General features: G+C 38.4%; 1 protein-coding gene across 4 annotated transcripts in view; it reads left to right on the top strand.

The window, feature by feature from the left end:
- PDE7A (phosphodiesterase 7A) overlaps positions 1-21,392 on the top strand; it is a 72,035-nt gene extending 50,643 nt beyond the window's left edge. For 3 of the 4 annotated variants that reach the window (XM_031612889.2, XM_031612890.2, XM_031612892.2), the window contains 10 exons: positions 5,368-5,519; positions 7,284-7,347; positions 9,621-9,716; positions 12,683-12,783; positions 13,949-14,080; positions 14,369-14,460; positions 15,054-15,198; positions 15,981-16,077; positions 16,978-17,058; positions 19,274-21,392. In XM_031612889.2, the coding sequence (XP_031468749.1) occupies positions 5,368-5,519; positions 7,284-7,347; positions 9,621-9,716; positions 12,683-12,783; positions 13,949-14,080; positions 14,369-14,460; positions 15,054-15,198; positions 15,981-16,077; positions 16,978-17,058; positions 19,274-19,485 (1,172 nt within the window). In that variant the 3' untranslated portion in view covers positions 19,486-21,392. The remainder of the gene's footprint in view (positions 1-5,367; positions 5,520-7,283; positions 7,348-9,620; positions 9,717-12,682; positions 12,784-13,948; positions 14,081-14,368; positions 14,461-15,053; positions 15,199-15,980; positions 16,078-16,977; positions 17,059-19,273) is intronic. The other variant, XM_031612891.2, reaches the window with a different exon arrangement.
- Positions 21,393-22,509: the final 1,117 nt, after the last annotated feature.

Genomic DNA, 22,509 nt, shown 5'->3' with positions numbered 1-22,509 from the left:
AAAACTTAAAGAACAACTAAATAACAGGACTGAAAGAAAAAGCAGGGATCTAATATAATGCATTTGCTAATGGTGTGATGTGGAATAGATGTGAAATTAGAAAGCTTATGGGTCCCTCTAGTGGTGTTAAGGGTTAGATAATATTTTAAATTGTTCATAAATACAAAATGATTTGTATTCTGGAAGGCCTTAGAAATGCAGTTACAATTCTTTCAAATGTATGTTGTTACAGGTAGTAGAAACTTATTTCAGGCTTGGTAATACTATCTGCCTTGTAAGTAGTATAGCTGGCTTTAATATGGAAGAACATTGAGAGGTTAATTCCATGAAAAGAGAAGAGATTCTATTTAGGTCTTTTTTTTTTTTTAGAAAGAATTTCCTCTGATGGATCTGTGCATGTGAAACTTCAGTTTGATATTCAAACCTAATGGAGATCCATCCTTTCAATTTTTTAAAATTTTCTTTTTGCTGTTAGTGGCAGTTTATAACTGATATCACCAGTTATACTTTTTCTTTTGGTAATAGTAAAACTCAATTTTTATTATGGATAACTTATATTTTGGGCTCTAGCACAGAAGACATGGAGGTAAAGTTCATATGTTTGATAGTTTTATTTTGACCAAAACCAGATCAGATGCCACAAATCTTTATTTTTTGAATTTAAATCAAGCTGAGGTGTTTCTGCTGGGATTTAGTTTCTATAAATAAATTATCAACTAAACCACCATGAAGTTGTCATTTCTCCTCTTACTGTTCTTCCTTACTATACAAAGGATACAAACATGCAGGAAATAAATACTGGTCTATAGGTGGTTTTGACTTTTCCATATTAATTTTGTAATCCTATTTCACTGTGTGTGTGGGGGAGAGAATACTAAGTATCCCCATGAAATGTGATAGTTATTTGCCTTTAGCTTCTCATGAAGTACACCACACTTAAAAGATTGGAAGTGAGAAGATTAAAATAAGCATCTTGGAATGCAGATGAAATCTGTTGCAAGAAGGCAACTTGCATTACTTTATTTTCTTAGTGTGTATGTGTGTATAAGCTAAAATAACTGATGTTATTAAACAGGAGAGTTCATTTTTTTTTCTGTATTTTGGAGCACTTTGTCATTTTTTATTATATCAGTTCTCTAGGATGCCTAGAAACAAGAATATGGCTATTGTAATAATAATGAAAAAATAATTGGGGGAAAAAAAAATCATTGGATGATTTTCTAACTTGAAGTGGGAAAATGAAGATTTAAGAAAGAATGTCATAGAGTTACTGTTGGCTAGACAGACAGTCTTCTGGTTCCTTGTAGCCAAGCCACTTCTGAATGCTGAAACTTCCTTCTTAACAGTTCCCACATCCTGACTTTGCTTTCATGTCATATATGCTTATTTATTTTCTCATTCTGATTTGTCCTCAAACTGTCCTTATCTCTTAAAAACAACTGGTCAGTATTAGACTTTAGGAAGACACACTGAAGGCTACAAATGAAATGAAGTATACTTGGGTTAGGAGGGGGGATGTTTTTGTAGTATGTTTTGTCTTGAGCAAATGTGATATGTTTCTGACTCAGCTTCTTTCCACTGCGAATACTTTGATCTCTGTTTTTTTGTAGGTTCTCTAATGGCTAATGATAGAAGAGGGCAGGCTGACATTCTCTTAATAATTGCATACATAAATGGAAAATTAGTTTTTTCTTCTTTTTTTCCTGTGCCAGGAAGTAAAAGTTTCAATTGCACCATTGTATAATTCCTGCTCTACAGACTCCCATGAACTTATCTTTGCTGATCTGCCTGAACTCAGAGGGATCAGTTTCTTTCTAATGAAAAGGAAACTGCAAGCATGGGTGCCATCAGTGTTCCTGTGGCTTAAAAATATTTTTTTCCTTCTATGAAAGCTAGCAATTTTCTTATATAGTCTGCTTTTTAAATTACCTGTCAAACCTCCACGTGTGACTCACATATCCCAGAATGTCCTGTAGCAAATATTTAATTGTCATAGAATAATTCACTTTCTGGGTTGGTGTATAGTCCTCTTGAGTAAGGTATTCTGGAAGGGCTCAAAATCTCTCATTTGGAAATTATTCCCATCATTTAGATCTGCAATGATTAGATGTTTGGTCAAGTTGTATATCCGAAGCTCAGCTGAAGGTTACGTGTGGAATAAGTAGTAGTTCAAAGGGAAATACCAAATCCTCTGCATGGGGAAGGACAGCCCCAGGTGCCAGTTGCCCAGCTGGCAATTAGCCTGATCAAGAAGGCCTCCTAATGGTGTCCTAATGAGCACCAAGTTGAATACAAACCAGCAGTGCTCCCTTGCCACTAAGAAGGTTAATAATATCCTGGACTGCATTGGGCACAGTATTGCTATCAGGTCAAGGGAAGTGACCCTTCCCTTGTACTTAGCACCTGTAAAGCTATATTTTCAGTTCTGGACTCCTGGACTCCCCAGTACAAGAGACAGCTGGACGTAATGGAAAGAGTCCAGTGAGTAGCACCTGAGATGGTAGAGGCAATGGAGCACCTCTCCTTTGAAGGAAACAGCTTCTGTGTGAGAGAGCTTGGGAGCTTTCAACCTGCAAGAGAGGATTGGAGGGGGGACATCATCAGTCTTTACAGTGGTGTCCAGTGATGGGAAAGTAGGCAATGGACACAAACTGGAAGTTTCCCACAGAGGTTCCTTCTTGCCGTCAGGGAAGTGCTTTGTTACTGGGGTGGGTGATGGAGCACTGGCACAGGTTACCAAGAGGCTATGGAGTCTCCTCCTTGGAGGTAATTGGAAGCTATGTGGTCCTGGGCAGAATGCTCTGGGTGTCCTTGTTTGAGCAGGGGTTGGGCCAGATGGACCCAGAAGCCCCTTCCAATCTTGGCTATTTCTGCCCAGAAAGCTCAAATGAAGTTGGCTTTGTTGTAGCTTGTTTGAATTACATCAGCTGAAGAAGCTGTGCTTTACAGAACCACAGAATGGTTGGAAGCTGAACTTTTTCTCCCTCTTATTTAGGGAAAGGAAGAAAAAAGTAGGATTAATGTGTAAGGATAGTTGTTTATGAGCTGTGCAAATGTGATTATTCAGAGAGGTGATTATTTTTAAGCTTAATCTCAGTAGCATATTCTAAAAAGTCATGAAAGTTCAGCTCCACAGGAAACTGCATTTCCTTTGAAAAATTTGCCTCCGTACCCACGTTACGAGGAAAAACATTAAAACAAATGTGTGCAAAACTCCTCAAATGACTTGTAAGCATGAAAGTAGGTAGAATCTAGGCAAGCACAATTGAAGGATCATGCTTTGTTTTATTTCTGCTACCTACAGTGTGCTGTTCTACCAAAGACTAATGAGTGGCATCTATGATGGTTGTTTGTAGCCTGACATTAGAAGCAGCTTTTGGTTAACTACAGAGCTGTAGAAGACTGCTTATGATCAAGAAAACTACTTGTTCTCTAAGGAACACTGATTTCTGCTATTGGAGATGCTTTGTTTTACTCAGATTTAGTTAAGTTCCTTGACTTTGTACATATGGATTTGTGGACATTTTAGATACGTTTATGACCTGAGGATAACTATTTCCTATTATTTTATTTCAAGCCTAATGACCTCAGGTCTGAAAATTGGGTTTTAAGTCAATCAAGATTGAAAGAGAAGATCTTCAAAGCTTACCCTCTGTAAGCAGGAGCTTCTGTATTCTGCAGGACTGACAGTGTCTCAGACTGTACCCTAACATTAACAAGCTGTCATAAATACATTTATCTGCTTGATGTATGCAAGAATGTTGTTTTATAAGAAACTTTTCTTACATGTAGTACACCTGCTCACATAATCAAGATATACATGTATCAGCCTCTTTGGAGGAAATGCCCTGGGCCTTAATTGTGATGACTTGGAGGAAAATATTTCATGTGAATTTGTCTGCTTTAGTTCTTTGCAAGTGATGGGAAGTTTAGTATCCTGATGCTTTTCAGAGAGGTCTGAAAGATTGTTCCAATTTTGTTCTTTCAGTTGCTGATAATGAGGATTGCTGATGCAAAATGCTGCTGTACTTTAAATACTGTTAGAGTGCTGTTAGTCTAATTGTTCCCATGTTTTGTTACTGTAGACTAGAAGTAAATATATTAATGAGTAAAGGTAGGGCAGAAAATACATTATAGCTACTGCAGAGAACCATTATATGGGTAAAGCTTTATTTTGCATAGAATCAAACTGTTCTCACTAGATGTCACTGAGACTTTTAATTTAGCTTGTTAATAAGTTCGTGCCTTTGCCTCTAGCATATTCTGGTCTGGCTGTTAGAACAAATATTGTAGCTGTTTATTTCACTGATGTCTAGTGTGCCTCCTTTGTGGAATGGCAAGGCGCCTGTGCTATGCACGTTTGGCTCATCTTGGTTTTGAGGGTCTGTATTTTTGGAAAAGAGTTTTTGCTTTTACTTCCTGTCTTAATATGCTTTTTCTTTCTTTTTTTTTTAATCTTCTTGGGCAAAGTGAAGGAGTATCAACATCTTTGTTGGTTGTGTGAAGCTGCTGTTGGGAGTAATGCTGAAAAGAAAGTAAAGGAAAGTGGAGTTTGACATTTAATGTTTCAGGCTGAAAATATCTGGAGCGTTGCAAAGAAACTAGCTGTGTGTACTTTAGTTTTCAGGTTTCTGAAACAAATAGATGGACCCTGTGAGTGAATAGCTGAACTGGTTAGCGTAGTAAGAATTAAAGAAATCATGTAGATTGTTCTTTGAAAACAAGCTACAAACACATTCTATAGTGATTTTGCTGAGAAGGCAAATCACATGCAGTGAAAATAAATGTGGTAGTTTTACTAGCAGAAGAGAGACTGGGTAAAATTACCTGCACGAGCACCTACATCATGCAACTGTTTTTAAAACTCTGTCAGTAAAGCTAAGCAAACCTCTGGAGTTTTAATATATGTGTACAGTTAATTGTAGATGCTCTTTTTAACTACTTTATCAATACGCTGATACTCTCTTGCTGGTGTCTGTTTCTTATTTGTGTGTGATTTGCTAGGGACATGAACTGGATATGTCTATGTGACAGAAATTTCCCAAAAGGAATTGCTTGCAATATTATTTGTGTCTACCCAATTTCCATAACATTTCTGTCCTAGCTGTAGCAGTGTTCCTTAGGAAGATACATCTCGACTATGATTTAAATATTTGTTTTCCTTCACAGGGTGTTTAAATAAAAAAATTTCTTTTCCAAGCCGTGTTTCTGCACTCACTCTTCATGGTGATCTTTAATTGTGGCTGGAACGTTTGCTATGCCAACAAAAGAACAAGAACAGTGCAGTCGTACCAACCTTCCTTGAGCAATCTCTTTTTAGTAAAGGTTTTTCAGAGACAGTATTTATTCTCTTGTTTTTTCTTATAGCAAATTCTGAAATTGAGGTGTCTGTGTCAGCAAGAAATGTGAGAAGGTTGCTTAGTTTCCAGCGCTACCTGAGATCTTCCCGTTTTTTCCGTGGTATCACTGTTCCAAATTCTTCAAACATTTTAGATGATGATTATAATGGACAAGCAAAGGTTGGTTGCTTAATTTCATTTTTATCTCCGTTTTATCAAGTATGCTTCTTTATGTTTACTCACATATAAATATCTTTTGTTAAGAGGCAGTGCAAGTAAATACAGGTTTTAAGCATGTGTTTTCATATGTGTGTGTATGTGTGCATTTATATGTGTATACCTTTATAAAATCCAGCCAAAATTCTGTGACTTCTGACAAACTCTTTCACCTCTTCCAAGCTTAGTGGGATAATTTTTAGAGCTTATATACTTTTGTGGCTTGCAGATTTTTGAATGGCAAATAAAGGCTACACTGTGATAATTAAAGAAAAAGTGAAGAAAAGAAATTGTAACTGTATTTAGCAAATGGAGTAGAGCAATTTGGACAACCTCTTACCCTCCCTCTCCTTTTCCTTTTTAATGTAATTTCATTAGTGATCATCTGAGGGAGTGACTAGCTACTACTGAAAGCTCAATAGAATGTATTAATTTGTCAGAAGATGATTATGCCAAAATGATATTTTTATATGCAGTTCTTCCAGAAAAGTGTGATAGCTGTAATGTACTTGTGCTATACTAGAGCTAACTGGTAAGACAGGCGATAGTAAATAATTGCTAGTTGGGTGAAGGGTTAGTGAATTTGGAAACAGGAGAGATGTAGTGCTGACAGGGAATGAGTAGGCAAAGTTTATAGGTTGTTAAGAGCCCAAAGGCTGTGTCTTGCCACTGATAGTATATAATGCTTTTTATTAATAACCTTTATGCACAAGAGGAATATCCTTGTAATACAGTGTGCTGATACTGAATGGGATCAGGCTGCAGTGTAGGAAGAATCTGATAACCTTAAGGATGGATTTAAAGAATACACGTGTAATTTGACAGCAGAAAGATCTTGCTAATGTTGTGTATTTCTTCTGGTAACTCAGTTTTAGTGGTCGGTAGAGAAAAGTTAGCATGTAGTACCAGGCAGGATCACAACTGCAGGTTTAATGAGAATCTGAGAGAGCAGGTGTCTACTGTAAGACGTGCTGGGCAGGTAATTCTAATGGAGGTAGGGTACCAAAGGTGGTGACCTAAACTCTGAAGCCTTGAAAATGCTGTGTTATTGTCCATCTGTGTTCATGAAAGAATGTATAGCAGCTGTGAAGTGGTAGTCCAGTGAGTGTAAAGTGAAAAGATGGTTTCTAATGAAGAAATGACAAGCTTTTCTTGTTTTCTGAGGAAAAAATCTAGGTAGTATTTTCCCTATTTAAACAAAAAGGGAAAGTGAGAAATTAAAGGACTACTTACAGATTATTACTTTGTTGCAAAACTTGAAGTGGAAGATCTGGAAGAGATCTTGAGACGAAAGGTTGGAAGTCATCTGACAGAGTTTTGTGATCAATACATTTGTTAAGATGATTGCATGAAATGTCAAGCGTGGGCCTCTTAAAGTATCTCAATTTTATTTTCCAAGTTTGAACAGTTATTTTGTCATGCTGCTGCTGCTTCTAACCTAATTGTTTTAAATTGTCATACTACTTTTATGAAAATGATTAGAGGATGAAAGGGAAATCTCAAATTTTACTGTCAAGATGCTTCTCAAATTTCAGTCTTTTAATTTGAAGCATATATTTTCAAGTTTTCCAATTTTCAGACAAACTGAATCTTTACGTTACTGTTTTTGTGTGTAGAAATCTAGAGACCGATGCAAGCCCTTAAAAGCTTAAATGCTCCTCTGGCATATAGGAAGATAGCCACATACTGAGGGGGAAAAAGAATTAAAACTATTGTGTTTTCTTTCAGTGTATGTTGGAGAAGGTTGGAAACTGGAATTTTGATATCTTTCTTTTTGATAGACTGACAAATGGTGAGTTTGCTTTTTTCTTTTCTCTTGTCTTTTTATCTCCTAGTATAACTTAGCTGTTGCTCTTACATTGTGGTATGTGCTAGCTGGTTAACTAAAAAGCAAAGATTTTGTCAGGTAGAACTTTTTGATTTAACAGTCTTCAATCTGAATTCCGATTTGCCATGCCACACTGTTAAAATGCCATTAATGTCAGTACTGATAATAATCACTGATTTATAGAAGATGCCCTTGTACTTTATAGGTGGTATTCTTTCTCTCTTTTTTTTACTGTAAGTAGTATTTAATATAAATTGATAATCTTGCTCATTTAATTTATTTTTTAATCGTGGAATGGTGTTAATTTAAACATCTGTGTGCAAAAGGTCAGTTGCAGTGAATGATTACTTTTCTGGATAAATTGAATTTTGGATTGAACAGTTGTGTTGGTATTACTTTACAGCACAATAAAAAGGCAAAATAGTATGAACACATTGTAATTGCAACATCTGGTAGAATACCTAGAGAATTAGGAAGTGAGCAGACATAAACTGCTGGATATATAGTTTACACAAAATACAAAAGGAGAAAAGATTATGGTTTTGCCATACCCATTACAAGTGGCAGTAGGAAAGAGTCGGTTAAAAAATAAATCAAATGAAGTATTGTGAAGCTATGGACAGTCAGTTGGAAAAGAGATCTGTAAATGTGCTGGAAAGGAGGTGGACTGCTGTAGTGGATAGAGAGAATGCTTGTATTTTAATATGGAGCAATGGAAAGAAGGAGATGGGTGAGTCCAAGGAAACTGGCACTTGTGCCAGTGGAAAGCTCCTGGAGCCTGGACTGTGAGCAGCTGATGCTATTTTTCCATCAGTCTGATGGGATTGTTAGCAGAGATACAGTTATTGTGTTTACAATTTGGCAGGAAGACAGAAACTTAAGTTCAAAAAGCAAAATACGGCACCCCGTTGCTATTTTGTTAAAAGCATGCTTGACTTAAATGCTGTACCTAGACTAAAAGTAGTATCCTCACATTTTGATATAAAGCGAAACATGAATATAAAAAATGGAAACAGTGGGGATTCTTACAAAGATAATGCTTATATGGATAATCGTAAACTCTAACTCAGAAAGCAGTTTGTGTGAGGTAACTTGTTTGTAAACATAGTTTATTAAAGATTAGTGTAGCAGAAGGCGAGTAATCTGAAGTCCTCTTTTTGATACAGAGTCTTCTCTGTCATAAGTATGCATTTTGTTCAGATGTACTTCCAGTATACTGTGCAGCTTCTCTTGTGAAGCCTTTCTGAACCATCCTCTTTGCATCCAAATTTTGTTGTTTAGGAGCATGTTTGGAACAGTGATGTTCTTAAGGGTAGAATGTACAACATTGCTGTACATGCACCTTCACCTGGTGAGCTGCCCTGGGCAAACCTGTAAAAAAAAAAAAATGAGTTGCTCAGTAAATGCTGTTTAAAGAACTAAAGAACTGTGTATCTTATGGAGAGGAAGTGGCAGGCACCCCTAAAGGATAAGTTAGATTTAGCAGAATTGTTTGTCCTTTTGTATCTCAGTTTCTGCCTGTGCTAGATTATCTGATTCATGCTAATTGAGATTGTCAGAGTAAATGTACCAACCCTGAGTAATCCTTCACTACGTACTGTTTGCAGAGTAAATAATTTGCAAGCTATTTCAGGTGAACAGTAAACATGCAGCTATTTCTTTGGCTTTTACAGCTTTGTTTGTTTTATCACTGTACGTGGTTGCAATATTATTGCTGTGAGCAGGTGAAACATATTACAAGCTTTTAATGGTATACATTTCCTAGAGAAATGTAAAGCTTTTTATTAGATTTCTGGCTGAAATAAGAAATAATTTAACACATACAAAAAAGATGAAAATGTACGACAGCGTATGTGCAACGTACACAAATTGACATGACTGAGCTTTTTGTTTTTCTGATGGTTTCTGTATTCCTTTTTGAGCTGTGTGTAGGTCTATAAAAATAATGATGCAACATACCACGAAGTTGAATACTGTTGTAATGGATTTGAACATTGAAACTTGCTTTTTTAATGTTGGTAACATTTTACTCCTGTCGTTTGGCAGTTAACAATGTTGGCAGTCACTAGAGGAGTGAGCTAATGGAATCTTGTCATGCAAGAAGATTTAAGTATTTATCATGGTGTAGAGAAATTTGCTTGTGTAATTTTTGTGTCCAATTTGTTTGAAATACGTTTCTTGTGAAAGTCACTGATTTCATGACTTCCAATGAATTAGTATTTTCATCTTATTTTTAGGAAACAGTCTAGTCAGCTTAACCTTTCATCTGTTTAATCTTCATGGACTAATTGAACACTTCCAGTTAGATACGATGAAACTCCGTAGATTTTTGGGTAAATACAGCTTTTTATTATGATGAATATTGCTGTTTATCCGAATTTTTATGCCTTAACTAAAGTGCTGGTTGTAGTTCAGCAATAAGGTTTGAAGAGTGCCAACCCTGTCCAGATTGTACAGTAATTTTAACTGTATCAATTGAGAGAAAATCTCAAGTTTCTGTGAGTATAGACGTCTCCGTGTTAAAACCAAGCAAGTATTGGTATGTTTATGGCAGATGCTATATTGTTTTTATTAAATCTAAATTTCAGGAATGAATGTGAATTCATTCACGTGATGATTCTATTGAAAAAGATAGACTGCTCCTTTATTTGGTGCAATTTTCATTTCTTTTTAGCTTTTGTTTCTGAAATTTTCCATATAATTTTATAATAATGCTGATCATACTGTGTTGGCCAATTTGATGCCATGTCTTGCTTGCTGAAGCTCTCATACAAGTACTCACTGTGCTGTAGGTGTACTGTCTCCATAAACAGGACATGAGACTTTAACTGGGCTGTGTGTGCCTGTGGCACTGGAAAGCTTCAATGGGAAGAGCTGTAGATACAACATGGAGCATTCAAACCAAGTGGGTACTTCCACTTGTCAGCTGAAGGAGCTGCATCCCTGTGCCCCAGACCCCGGTGTGAGGCTTCCATCATTCATTCATTTCTTCTGTGATGGCACCTTTTATTTAATTCTGTGGAATGGGATGCTGATTTCTAACTGAGCAGGAGGAAGAGGTTTCTGATCCCTCTTAGCAGGGTTTCTCAGTTTCAGAGAAAGCAGTTTTGTGGTTCTGAAGCTTATCATTTAAAAGGGAAGACAACCACATTCAGTAGGCTTTTCTCCACTTTCAAATAAGGGAATGTTTTTGTTTTCATCATTGAATTCTCTTTCTACTTGAGAATTTGTATCTGTTCTGTCATGAGTTTAATCTTTAAAAAGGAACTCAACTCCTTCCAGTATTAAAAAGGCACAGAAGCTGACTTTCAGGACTGGTATAGATGTGTGCAGAAAGCAGTTAAAGGAAATCTGATTTTGAGCTGTTGAAGTTGTAACTGAGCATTTTTGGTTGTCACCTTGCTTATCCTCTGGCTAGTGGAGATTTATCAAAGGAGTATTTAACTTGAAATGGAACTCCAGTTAGGAATAACTGGATTAGTTAATCAGAATTCAAAACTGTAAGCCACTAAAATGGTGTTAGACTGTGGGAGAAGGCAACATTTTATTCTAACACTGAAATCAATCATCATTTTCTTATTGCCTTCTACTTAACAGCAGGAACAAAACATTTCTTAGCTCTGCCCCAGCCTATCTGTTGAATCAAGGAGCTTTTTTGCAAGTAATGCTTCTTGGCATTAAGTCTTTCTTTTCTTTTGTTGTCCTTTATACCCTAGGTCGTAGTAATCTGAAGATAAAATTTCAGATGACTGATACTTCATGTATTCCCCAGTACCCCACAGAATCCATCTTGTTTGAGAACTTATTAGAATCTTTTATTTTTTAAGAAGAAGAGAAATCTGGTTTTAGTCCTTAGTGGAACCTTAATTTTTTATTTTGTGTGTGTATAAGTACATATATGTATACATACATAAACACACACATGTGCTTATATGCACACACAGTCTTTCTGTGATTTCAAAAGGTTATCTGGAGATTGACCAGCTCCTCTTGTATGCTTTCAATTTCTTATTCCACATTCAAAGAGAGAGAAAATACAAGTACTGCATTTTGCCAACGCACAAGGCAAACAGTGTTCAAAATACTGTCCTTGTTCTACTTATTTTAATAAAGTTAGAAGTATTCTAGACTTTGAGTATGTGGACCAGCTTATGAAACCTTAAAAACAGAGGATTAAATGATGGGCGTCTTCGCTCATGCAGTAGACATGAGGAATATGTGAAAATGAGTTCTACCTCAGGTTAACAGAGCCCAGAGATGCTTATTTTCTTTATTATTGTCCATATGAGGTTTCAGCAGTGTGCCGAATGCCAGCAAAATTACACAGTGGTTACAGTTTTTTGGCTTTTCATAAGCCACAAATCTTCACAAATACTATGCATTGCTCTAACATTACAGTCACAATCACGTGGAGGGTGCTGGCATGTAAACTGAGTAGGAAGAGATGTTTGGATGGGAATGACAGAGTGTAGTCAGCCAGGAAAGTGTTCTTTCTGAGGTTGGCTTGGATGAACTAATGTGTCATCAGGCAAGACTTTGCAATTTGAAGTATAGTTTGATTGCTGCTCTTTAGATCTTCTCTCTATCCTTTTAAATGTTATAGTTCTTCTACTCTTTGTATTCAAGCTAATGTGGATATCCTTTAAAATGTTGTACTTATGTTCAAAGACAGTCAGGAAGATGGAGGAGAAAAACAAGGAAGAAAATAAGCAGGAAATATTAATCTTAGATGATGGCCTGACTAGCCACTGCTAATGAGATTCCTTTCTAAATTGTATATAGGCTTAAAATTCCCTAAGTACACAAGTACTAGAAAATGCCCTAGAAGTGGCTTCTCATGACCACTGTAGGAAAAGGAAAGAAAAGCAGTTGCTATGACAGTGAAACACTGCCTACTTCCTCTGATTTGTCTGTTTTCAAGGCATGATGTTTAGTCATCCCAATGCTTTGGTTCATCTTCATTTTGTATTCTAGGTTGCCTCAACACTCAAGCGGGCTAGGTTTTCAAAGGGAGACTTCCTTGGAAGTCAGAGCATCTCAGATAATATATTGATTTCAAGTTGTATAATTCTTTCTCTGAGATGGCTTTACATGTAGCTCATTTGTTGTGGAAAAGTTTCCTCACATAAAAATCTTTTATACTTGGTTTTGGTTCAACTGACAATTTACTGACTTTGACACTTTTATGTGTGTGTAACTTGTGATGTTGCATATTTCTGTGTCTAACAAGGAGATGTAAAATGATGCATGAAAAAATTGCTGTTTTATTTAAATTTAGATATTTGTTATTTTCCTGCAGTTATGGTTCAAGAAGATTATCACAGTCAAAACCCTTATCATAATGCAGTTCATGCTGCTGATGTGACTCAGGCCATGCACTGTTACTTAAAAGAGCCTAAGGTAAGGAAGCATTCTCAATTATACATACAGAAATACATGCATTTAATCATAGAATCATAGAATTGCTCAGGACCTTAAAAATCATCAAGTCCAACCACAACCTACCCATACTACCCTAACTCTAACAGCCCTCCACTAAATCATGTCCCTGAGCACCACATCCAAATGGTTTTTAAACACATCCAGGGATGGTGACTCAACCACCTCCCAGGAGAGCCTATTCCAGTGCTTAACAACCCTTTCTGTCAAGAAGTGTTTCCTGATATCCAACCTAAATTTACCCTGGTGCAACTCGAGGCCATTTCCCCTCATCCTGTCACCAGTGAGAAGAGACCAACCCCACTCCCTCTGTAAGCACCTTTCAGATATTGGAAGAGAGCAATAAGGTCTCCCCTAAGCCTCATTTTCCCCAGACTGAACAGCCCCAGTTCCTTCAGTCTCTCCTTGTAGGACATATTCTCCAAGCCCTTCACAAGCCTTGTTGCCCTTCTTTGGACCTGCTCCAGCACCTCAATGTCCTTTCTGTACTGAGATATTAAGATGCCCAAAACTGAACACAGTGTATTGTGTGCACATACAGTTTTTACTATAAAAGCAAAAAAGAAAAAAAACAAGCCCCCCAAAAAACAAAGCAAACAGCCTCCTTTCCCCAAACTCGCCTTTTTTATCACAACAAGAAGCAGAGCTGATACCCAGTGTGCCTTTAGTAAGGCACACAGTTTAGCAACTCTGAGCGTTTTTTAGTGTAATGCTGTTGATGAATGTTTTGTAATGCTTCAGATAGAAGTATGGAATTGGCATCGTTAGTAACATATACAGTTACTGGTTCTGCTGCACCAAGATGATAAAGGTGAGGCGTAATAGGTGGTAAATGCAGAAGGGCATAGAACCTCCAGTCATTGCAAGAGAGTTGCAGCTTTTCACTTTTGTACCTGCAATACTGTCCTCTGTTTTAGTGCAAATTAGGCTTTCCTCCTATGTTTAAGTGCTAAACAAAAAAAAATGGAGACAGAGTAGAATATTGATTTCACATTATCTAGCTTTTCTTTGAATTCCTGTTGGGTTTGAACTACTGAAAAAGAAGACCATAAATGTGATGCTGGTGCAGCTATGCTATGGCCACGCTTGTATTGCTGACAGGATTCTGTTTGTTATTACCTTACAGCTGTCCGAATCCTTAACTCCGTGGGATGTTCTGCTCAGTTTAATTGCAGCTGCCACACACGATTTGGATCACCCAGGCGTTAACCAACCTTTCCTAATTAAAACAAACCATTACTTAGCAACTTTGTATAAGGTAAGGAGAAAATTAGTTGCTTTGTTGAAATCGGGTTTGGAGAATTCTGAAGGAGAACAGAAGAAGAATATAAATTGCGGTGTCTTCAGCTTGTTGTAGGTGTGAATTGAAAGACTATTTCCATGCCCCTGGGATAAAACTGTGAGCTGATGAAGTATTCAGGATGTGAGAGACTTGGTTCTCTCTATAAGCAAACAAACAGAAGCCCCCTGTGCAGTACAGCTGTTAGTGTAAGGCATTCAATTACAAAAAAGTCACTGAAACCTGTAATATCACTGTCATTTACAGAATACCTCAGTATTGGAGAACCATCACTGGCGATCAGCAGTGGGGTTGCTGAGAGAGTCTGGTTTATTTGCACATATGTCATTAGAAAACAGGTATGTTTATACAAAGTAATTTATCTTAGTTTAAGGTGCAAGTAAGCTGTATCTGAATAAGGAGAGCATTACTAAACAAGCAAAATTATTGCATGGCAGTTCATTACCTAAATTTGGTATCTGGACCTATTTAATAATTCCTGGATACCTTGCTGCTGGAATAGAGCAGTGCAATGTAGTGCTTGGAAAACAACATTCAGTGTGAGCACACTGAAGAGGTATAGTCAAGCACCTGGTTATGTTAAACCTCTCGTTCTGTCACTGCAATTGTAGTTTAGCATAGAACCTTCTTACCCATGTTAACAATCAGTACACTTTGAACAATTAATTTGTGTGTATTTGGGGAAAAACAAACAAACAATCCAAATCTGTTAGTTCTGAAAGCTGCCAATGAAATGTCCCAATATTTGTTTGGAAGTGGCAGGAAAAACAAAAGAAGAAACTGCTATGAAAATGCTGATCAGTAAGCTTGTGACTTGCATCTGCATAATAATGAATATGATTAAAAAAATCCCACCCACAACCAATGTGAATTTAGTGATAGCTATTGTTCTTTGTTATCCTCTCTGAATATTTGGTACCACTAATTTCAGGCAGCTGATGGAAAGCCAGATCGGTGATCTCATTCTTGCCACAGACATCAGTCAGCAAAATGAGTATCTGTCCATGTTCCGATCCCACCTGGATAGAGGAGACCTATGTTTAGAGGATGCGAACCACCGTCACTTCATTTTACAGGTGATTTTTTTGTTATATTTTTTGAAAACATGATTTTAACTTCAAAAATAATTGACCGTGCTAAATACTACTACTTCTAGGCTATGTTAAAAATGAAATAAATACCTTCAGTTGTTTTGTTTCACTAAAAAAAGGTTGTTCCCTCCCTCCCTCCTAGCATGTAGCACGTAGAGATATCGCATGCTGGTAATCTGAAAACTTAGAGATGTTAAGACAAGGGGAGATGCACTTCTGAGAACTAGATTTTGCTTTCTGATGACTCCAGCACAGTCTCAGAACTGTGAAATGCTTTGTTAGAACACATTTCAGCAAAGAAAAAAAAAAGTACAACTAAATGAATCAGCTTCATAGCTTCAGCTTCATAGATATATGTATCATTAGGTCTGTTCTGTGGACTGCAAAAGAAAATGGACAAACAGATGAGAAGTTCTGTCCTTTGCATACCATTACAGAAGATGTAAACTTAAGAGGTAGAAACACAAAATACTGTTTGCTTACGCTGACGCTTCTGAGTTTGTTGCTGCCTCCTTTATTAGTACATATGCTAAAGGTAATGCCCTTGAAATGCTTTGACTTGCCTTAATTTTGGTATTGCTCAGAGATGATCACAAGATCTAATTGTTTCCCGAGTGTTTAAGTGTGATTGTAGAATGCAACTAGAGAGAAGCACAAATGACAGGTAGGTTTGTTGTTCTCAAAATGTCAGGGAATAGGTAACTGAAGATACTGTTGGAAGGAAAGGGGTCAGTTGGGTGGCCTAATGCTGTATATTAACTTTCTAGATGGCTTTGAAGTGTGCTGATATTTGTAATCCGTGTCGGACTTGGGAGCTGAGTAAGCAGTGGAGCGAAAAAGTAACAGAGGAGTTCTTCCATCAAGGCAAGTGAGAGTATGGATAGCAGATGATGTATTTATAGTGGGGAGAAGGCAATCATGAGTCATAGCTGCATGCAAATAAATAATGACTTATATTTATGACTAATACAGACCTACAGTACAGTGTGGGATTTTTTTTCTATACTGGTGCTGTTTCTTGGAAAAGCTTGGTGCTACTGACACCTGGTGAAAACCACTTTAGAATTCTGAATGCAGAATGGCAGGTTCAATAGATCCTCCATCCTGAAAGGTGCATCAGATGAATAATCATGTTCAGTTTATGTGTTCCTGCTGCTTTCAGTAAGTTAGGAAATATATTCTTGCCAGATCTTACATATTAAAAATTTTTCTGGCAATGAGGGTCTGTTGGTGAGCAGGAAGAAGCTAGGAAGGAGATTCTGATAAATCGGTAGCCTTAACTACGTGGACAACATCTGATGAAGCTTTTAATTGACAAATGGAAGACATGAGTTTTGCCCACTATTACTGAGTTCTTTTTATAATAAAGAACTTGTGGTTCTCCTTTTTCAAGGCTGGTTTACCTTGATTTGAGAAATGCTAATGTGCACGGCTATGAAAAATGGAGAGCTGACTTCTTGAGTGCTAAGCATGTGGAACTCAGTGTCAGAGGAAGATGTGTGGAAGTGTAACAGCAAATTGCCCTTAGTGAGAAATTCCTGAAGGCCAAACTGTTGTCTTCTGTGTAGCAAAGTGGGATGAGGAGGTCTTAATTTGTCATTTCTACAGCAGCCTGGGAGTTTTTGCAAGGAAGTATGTTCAGGAACCCATTGATTTGATGCTTTTCATTTGTTACTGCTTGTGTGACTGAAAAAAAAATAATCCAAAACCCATGTTATTGGACCTGTTGACTTAACCTGTTATATTATACTTCTGTTTCTTTAGGAGATATTGAAAAAAAATATCACTTGGGTGTGAGTCCACTTTGTGACCGACAGACAGAGACCATTGCCAACATCCAGATTGGTAACTGCATTTCTGTGTATTTCAGTAGATCCCATTCTGAATGTATATTGGAGAAAATACCATATCCATACATTTGCTGGAAGCTCTGCCTGGTCTGTCTGTGTGGCACTTCAAAGGAGGATTCCAGCTGTCTGGATTTAGCTTTCTGGAATGTTAGCAGTCAGTTTAAATACAGCCTTAGTAAGGGCAGTAGATACATCTCTGATAGAGAACCACAGAGACATGATATTACTTACTGCTAACTCGAGTTAGATTTAAAATAGCAGAAGGGATGACTTGTTTATTAAGTAGTTCATGTAGATTGAATAGGAATCTTCAAATCTTGCCAAGAGTAATATATTTAGCCATAACTGTACTATGAGTTGGTGTTTGAAATTAGAGATTGAGAAGATTCTCATCTGTTCAATCAGCTGCAAGTCTAATTTAGAATGTTGGAAAAATCGTATGTTTTTGTAATTTACAGATGGAAGCACAACTTTAGTAGTCTTACACTTGTTTATGTGAATAGGTACTGCAAATAGGTGCAGCAAAAATATAAATTATGGAATGGTTTATGGTCAGATTGGCTTAGAATGAATTAAATGTATGTTGTTGTTTTGTATCCTTTCCAGGTAAAGATTGTTTCTGATTGTGCTTTCCAGTATTTCTAATCAGGTTTATATTGTGATAAGAATCAGCTTTTTTTTAATTCTTTCCACCCATGTTTAGATCATTTATGAGGTAATTTGTTAGAAAAACTAAATTTCTAAAAGATTTATTGTATAGTTTATGTGACTTAGTTATTGATTAGATAACTAAGATTTAGATTCTCTCTCCCTGTTCTCTAATATTTTCCTGTATTTGCTTGCTGTTCTGGAAAAAAAAAAATGTTGTAATCTGATATTAGTTAATCCAGTGGAGGGCCACAAGGATGATCAGAGGGCTGGAGCATCTCTCCTATGAAGACAGGCTGAGGGAGCTGGGCTTGTTCAGTCTGGACATGAGAAAGCTCCAGGGAGACCTTGTTGTGGCCTTCCAGTACTTGAGGGGAGCTTACAAGGGAGAAGGGGACTGAATTTTTACACAATCTGATAGTGATAAGACAAAGGGAGATGGCTTTAAATTAAAAGGGGGGTGAGAGGTTAGGTGTAATGAAAAAATTCTTCCCTGAGAGTGTGGAGGAGGTACTGGCACAGCTGCCCAGAGAAGCTGTGGTGCCCCATCCCTGGAGGTGTTCAAGGCTAGGTTGGATGGGGCCTGGGCAACCTGAGCTGTTGGATGACAGCCCTGCCCCCTGTAGGGGGTTGGAACTAGATGATCTTTAAGGTCCCTTCCAACCCAAGCTGTTGACTGACAGTACAATATTTTATATTTTGTAAAGATGTCCTAAATATCAAAATTAGTTTTTAAATGTGCATTGGAAAAGAATAGCCACAGAATTTCAGGGGTTGGAAAACACCTCAAGATTGAGTCCAACCCCCGTGCTAAAACAGGTGCCCTATGATAGGTTGCACAGGTAGGCATCCAGACAGGTCTTCATCTCCATAGAAGGAGACTCCCCAACCTCTCTGGACAGCCTGTTCCTGTGCTCTGTCACCCTTACCATAAAGAAGTTCTTCTACATGTTAGTGCGGAACTTCCTGTGTTCAAGTTTTAGGCCATTACTCCTTGTCTTATTGCTATACACCACCAAGAAGAGCCTGGCATCATCCATTCGCCTCCCTCCTCCCTTTAGATACTCATAAACATTTATCAGATCCCCTCTCAGTTTTCCCCAGGCTGAAGATACCCAGATTTCTCAGCCTTTCCACATATGGGAGGTGCTTCAGGCCTTTAATCACCTTTGTGGCCCTCCACTGGACTCCTTCTAGGTGATCCCCGTCTTTTTTGAACTGAGGAGCCCAGAACTGGACACAGTAGTCTAAATGTGGCCTCACCAGGGCAGAGTAGAGGAGGAGGATCACCTCCCTTGACCTGCTGGCCATACTTTTTTAATGCTCCCAAGGATCCCATTGGCCTTCTTGGCCACAAGGGCACATTGCTGGCTCATCACCAACCTGTTGACCACCAGGACACCCAGGTCCTTCTCCACAGAGTTCCTCTCCAGCAGGTCCTTCCCTAACCTGTACTGAGTGCAATACTCTGCATGGTTCAGTTTATTATTATAGCTTACTTAAACTACGTGGTTTCTTTCTCTGTTTTTCTCACGTGGCTGTGTGTGTTTGCTGTTTTGAAGGCTTCATGACCTACCTGGTGGAGCCACTGTTTGCAGAGTGGGCCCGATTCTCCAACACGCGGCTGTCACAGACGATGCTCGGCCACCTGGGACTGAACAAGGCGAGCTGGAAGGGGGTGCAGAGAGAACAGTCCGGTGGCGGGGAGGATGCTGACCCTGCCTTTGAGGAGATGGACTCAGACATATTACCTCAGGAACCTCGATTGTCCTGACCTCAGCCCTCATGACAAAACTGCCTCTTCTCTCGGTGTCTGCACAGCTGGATTAAAGGAGATACTTGCCCACCCGAGGTCTTGGTAAAATGATGCCAGCATTATTTATTTCCAAGTTTTCCTTCGACACGGACATTTGAACCTGATTTTTTTAACTGCGAGATCTGAACATAGAGCAATATGCATATGCCTCAGTTGGTTTTCGTTCGGAACCTTGAATATGCAAAGCACAGCGGTGACTGAGCCTTGGAGGAACAGTACGAAGGCTTCATTGTGCCACACCTTTGTTTTTCTTTAGTGAAATTTGAAACACGGTCTTCAAATCTAAGACTTGAGATGGATCGTTCCACTTCCTTGGAGTTTAGCGAGACTTGCATGAATGTGTTCAAAGCATACCTTCCACTCAGTCCCTGTTTTAATACGGAAATGTGAAGTGCCCATCCTCTGCTGCCTCTGGCAAGACTTGATGTTTACAAACGTACTCTGAAACTATGGGTTCTAGACTTAACCTTTGCGCATGGCTGTGAAGGAACCACTAACCTGGGTTTTTTGCTTTTTTAAAAGAAAAAGATCAAATCCGAGACTGCAGCTCTTGTTTTTTGGATGCCGGAAAAGCCTCCCATTTGCCATAATTTTGTTTGTGCACTGGGAACTGAGCATTCATCATAGAGCACAGCCAAGCTTTACTCCAGTGCTGTATGGGAATGCAGTTTTTTAAAAGCGGAAAACACTTCAGAATTCGGGAAGGGGTGGGAGGGGTGGGGGGGTGGGAGGGCATCTGAACTGCATTGCGATTCTGCAGTGAAAACATTGCATGTTGTTTTCACTATTGTACACTTGAACTGCACATGCAAGAAAAAAAAAGGTGGAATGTCTCAACACCATAATCAGCTCAGGGTATTTGCCAATCTGAAATAAAGCGGGATGGGAAGCGTGTCCTTCAGAACAAGGGTACAAATGCCCCTTTGCTGCAGTGTGTGTATGTGTGGGTGCGTGAGTCTGTGTGGGGGGGGTGGGGTGGGAGGGTCTGGGCAGGGTTTGAAAGGCAGCATTTTTTTTTTTTTTAATTTATTCTTTTAGAATGTGACAATTTCATGAACAGCCACATCGGGGAGGAAACTGTAACAGATTGCTACAGATGCCTTAAACTATGCACAAAGCTAAGTGACCAAATTTGTTTGTGATTTGAAGGAAAAAAAAAGAAAAAAAAGAAAAATTACACAAAAAAAAAACAAGTGCATTGTTTACCTGTTCCTCCCTCTGCTGAAACATCGCCCGTTGATGGGGTTTGGATGGGAAAAGGAGAAAACGTTTTTTTAGGACAAAATTAAAGGACTAATTTTAAACTTAACAACATTCCATTTTTGTAATTTGTTTGACATCGTTTTCAGTACAGTAAGCACAACTGTAAGCTGATTTGAGAAACTGGTGCTTTCTTTTAGTTCATTTGTATTTCCCTGTTATTCTTGTAAAAGACTGTTTATTGATTCTGTTTACAGTTTGTCGCAACAGCCATTTTTGGGAGAGAGCTTCAGTGTAAAGCCGTTTGTAAGGCTTTGCCGTAGTCATTTTAATATGTGCCTGTTGCTGTTAACTTTTAATTGGTAAAAGAGATCTTTTTGCATTCTGCTCCCTTACATTTAAGTTACAACGGAGTCCAGCAGTACAAGAAAGGCGGCGAAGGCTGCAGTCGGCTTCCACTGTACAATGAGCCCAGCTTTGGATTTGGAAATTGTCCTCAGATTCTGGAATTTATTGGCTTGGCCTCTTACTGTATGGAAAACAACTTCTGACTTGTTCGTTTCCCTTCTAAAATTAAGTTGTTGGTTATTCTTTCATGTTCCCTGAAGTAATACTGTAATTCTCGAGGTGGCCATGTTTAAAGAAATAAATTTGTAATGAAACCACTTGTTCTGACCCTGCGTCAGCTTCCTTCCTTTGCTAGCCGGAGAGAAGGGGAGAAGGCTCAAAGGCAATGTGAGTGTGGGTGCTGAGCTGGTTATGAGCTGCCTCACCTCAGTGGGCTGCTCTGCAAAGGGCCATCCTGGGTGACCTTGTTAAGGACAGGGCCTCGCTGGCTGTATCAACTTTGCTACTTGTTGCAGGCTTTTAGATACATGTCAGTATTTCTAATGGAAAGGAAATGAATTTACAAATATGTATATAGCACTACTTAAATGTAATATTGATTAAACAGCCTGTGCCATTTGTTGTTAAGCAGGTTGCTCTGGTTGGATAGGAACCAGTGCAGTGGGTCCCAGTGCTGAGTGCCAGGGTTCTAATCCCATTTGTGAGTGGATGTGGGAGCTTCTGACATTGGACTGAAGTAAAAAAATCAAAATCCCTTTTCTTCAAAGCATTGTCTGGAAATTCTTTCTAAAAATCTATGCTGAATATCAGCATTAATTGTTTCGTGTGTTGCTGAGAGCATCGATGTGCTGTGAGCATCTCTAATGCATTACAGCTGCTGAGAGTCACTCAGCCCATGTGGATCCTGAAATGCATTACAGGATGGATGTCAGGTTCCCACTGTAACTACTTCTAATCTGCAGACCTGCTGCTGGGCCACCCGATGTGCTGATGGAGAGCCAGGTGCAGGCCTTGGGTTCTGTTGCAGGTGTCTGTTTAGTGTGCATGTCCCCACTTTGAGCACTGCTGCCTGGGAAGTTTTCTGAGGGCACTGGCACATGGAATGGAAAGATTTAAAGTAGAAAGATGCATAATAACGTATATGAAAGTAAACAGTACATTAATTGATGGCAGCTTTGTGCTACGTTTTCCATACAGAGGGCGTTTCTGTTACCACAGCTTTGTCACTAATAAGGCTTTGCCATGTTCTTGTATTTCTGGGGTATTGAATACCTGCACCTCACATCAACATTTCAAACCAGAGTAGTTTAATGTGCACTTTTCTCACATTTCAGACAAATTTAAGAGGTTGGTCAATATCCTGAACTTTACAATTAATGATATAACTGAACTGTTACGTTATCACAAATTATGGAGTTGAAGTAAAGTTGGCTG

This window comes from Phasianus colchicus, chromosome 3 (genome assembly GCF_987193195.1).
Source record: "Phasianus colchicus chromosome 3, bPhaCol1.hap1.1, whole genome shotgun sequence".
In the NCBI taxonomy this organism is placed as follows: domain Eukaryota; kingdom Metazoa; phylum Chordata; class Aves; order Galliformes; family Phasianidae; genus Phasianus; species Phasianus colchicus.
Note: the sequence above shows the minus strand (reverse complement) of the source record. Positions and strands in the feature narration are given on the sequence as shown.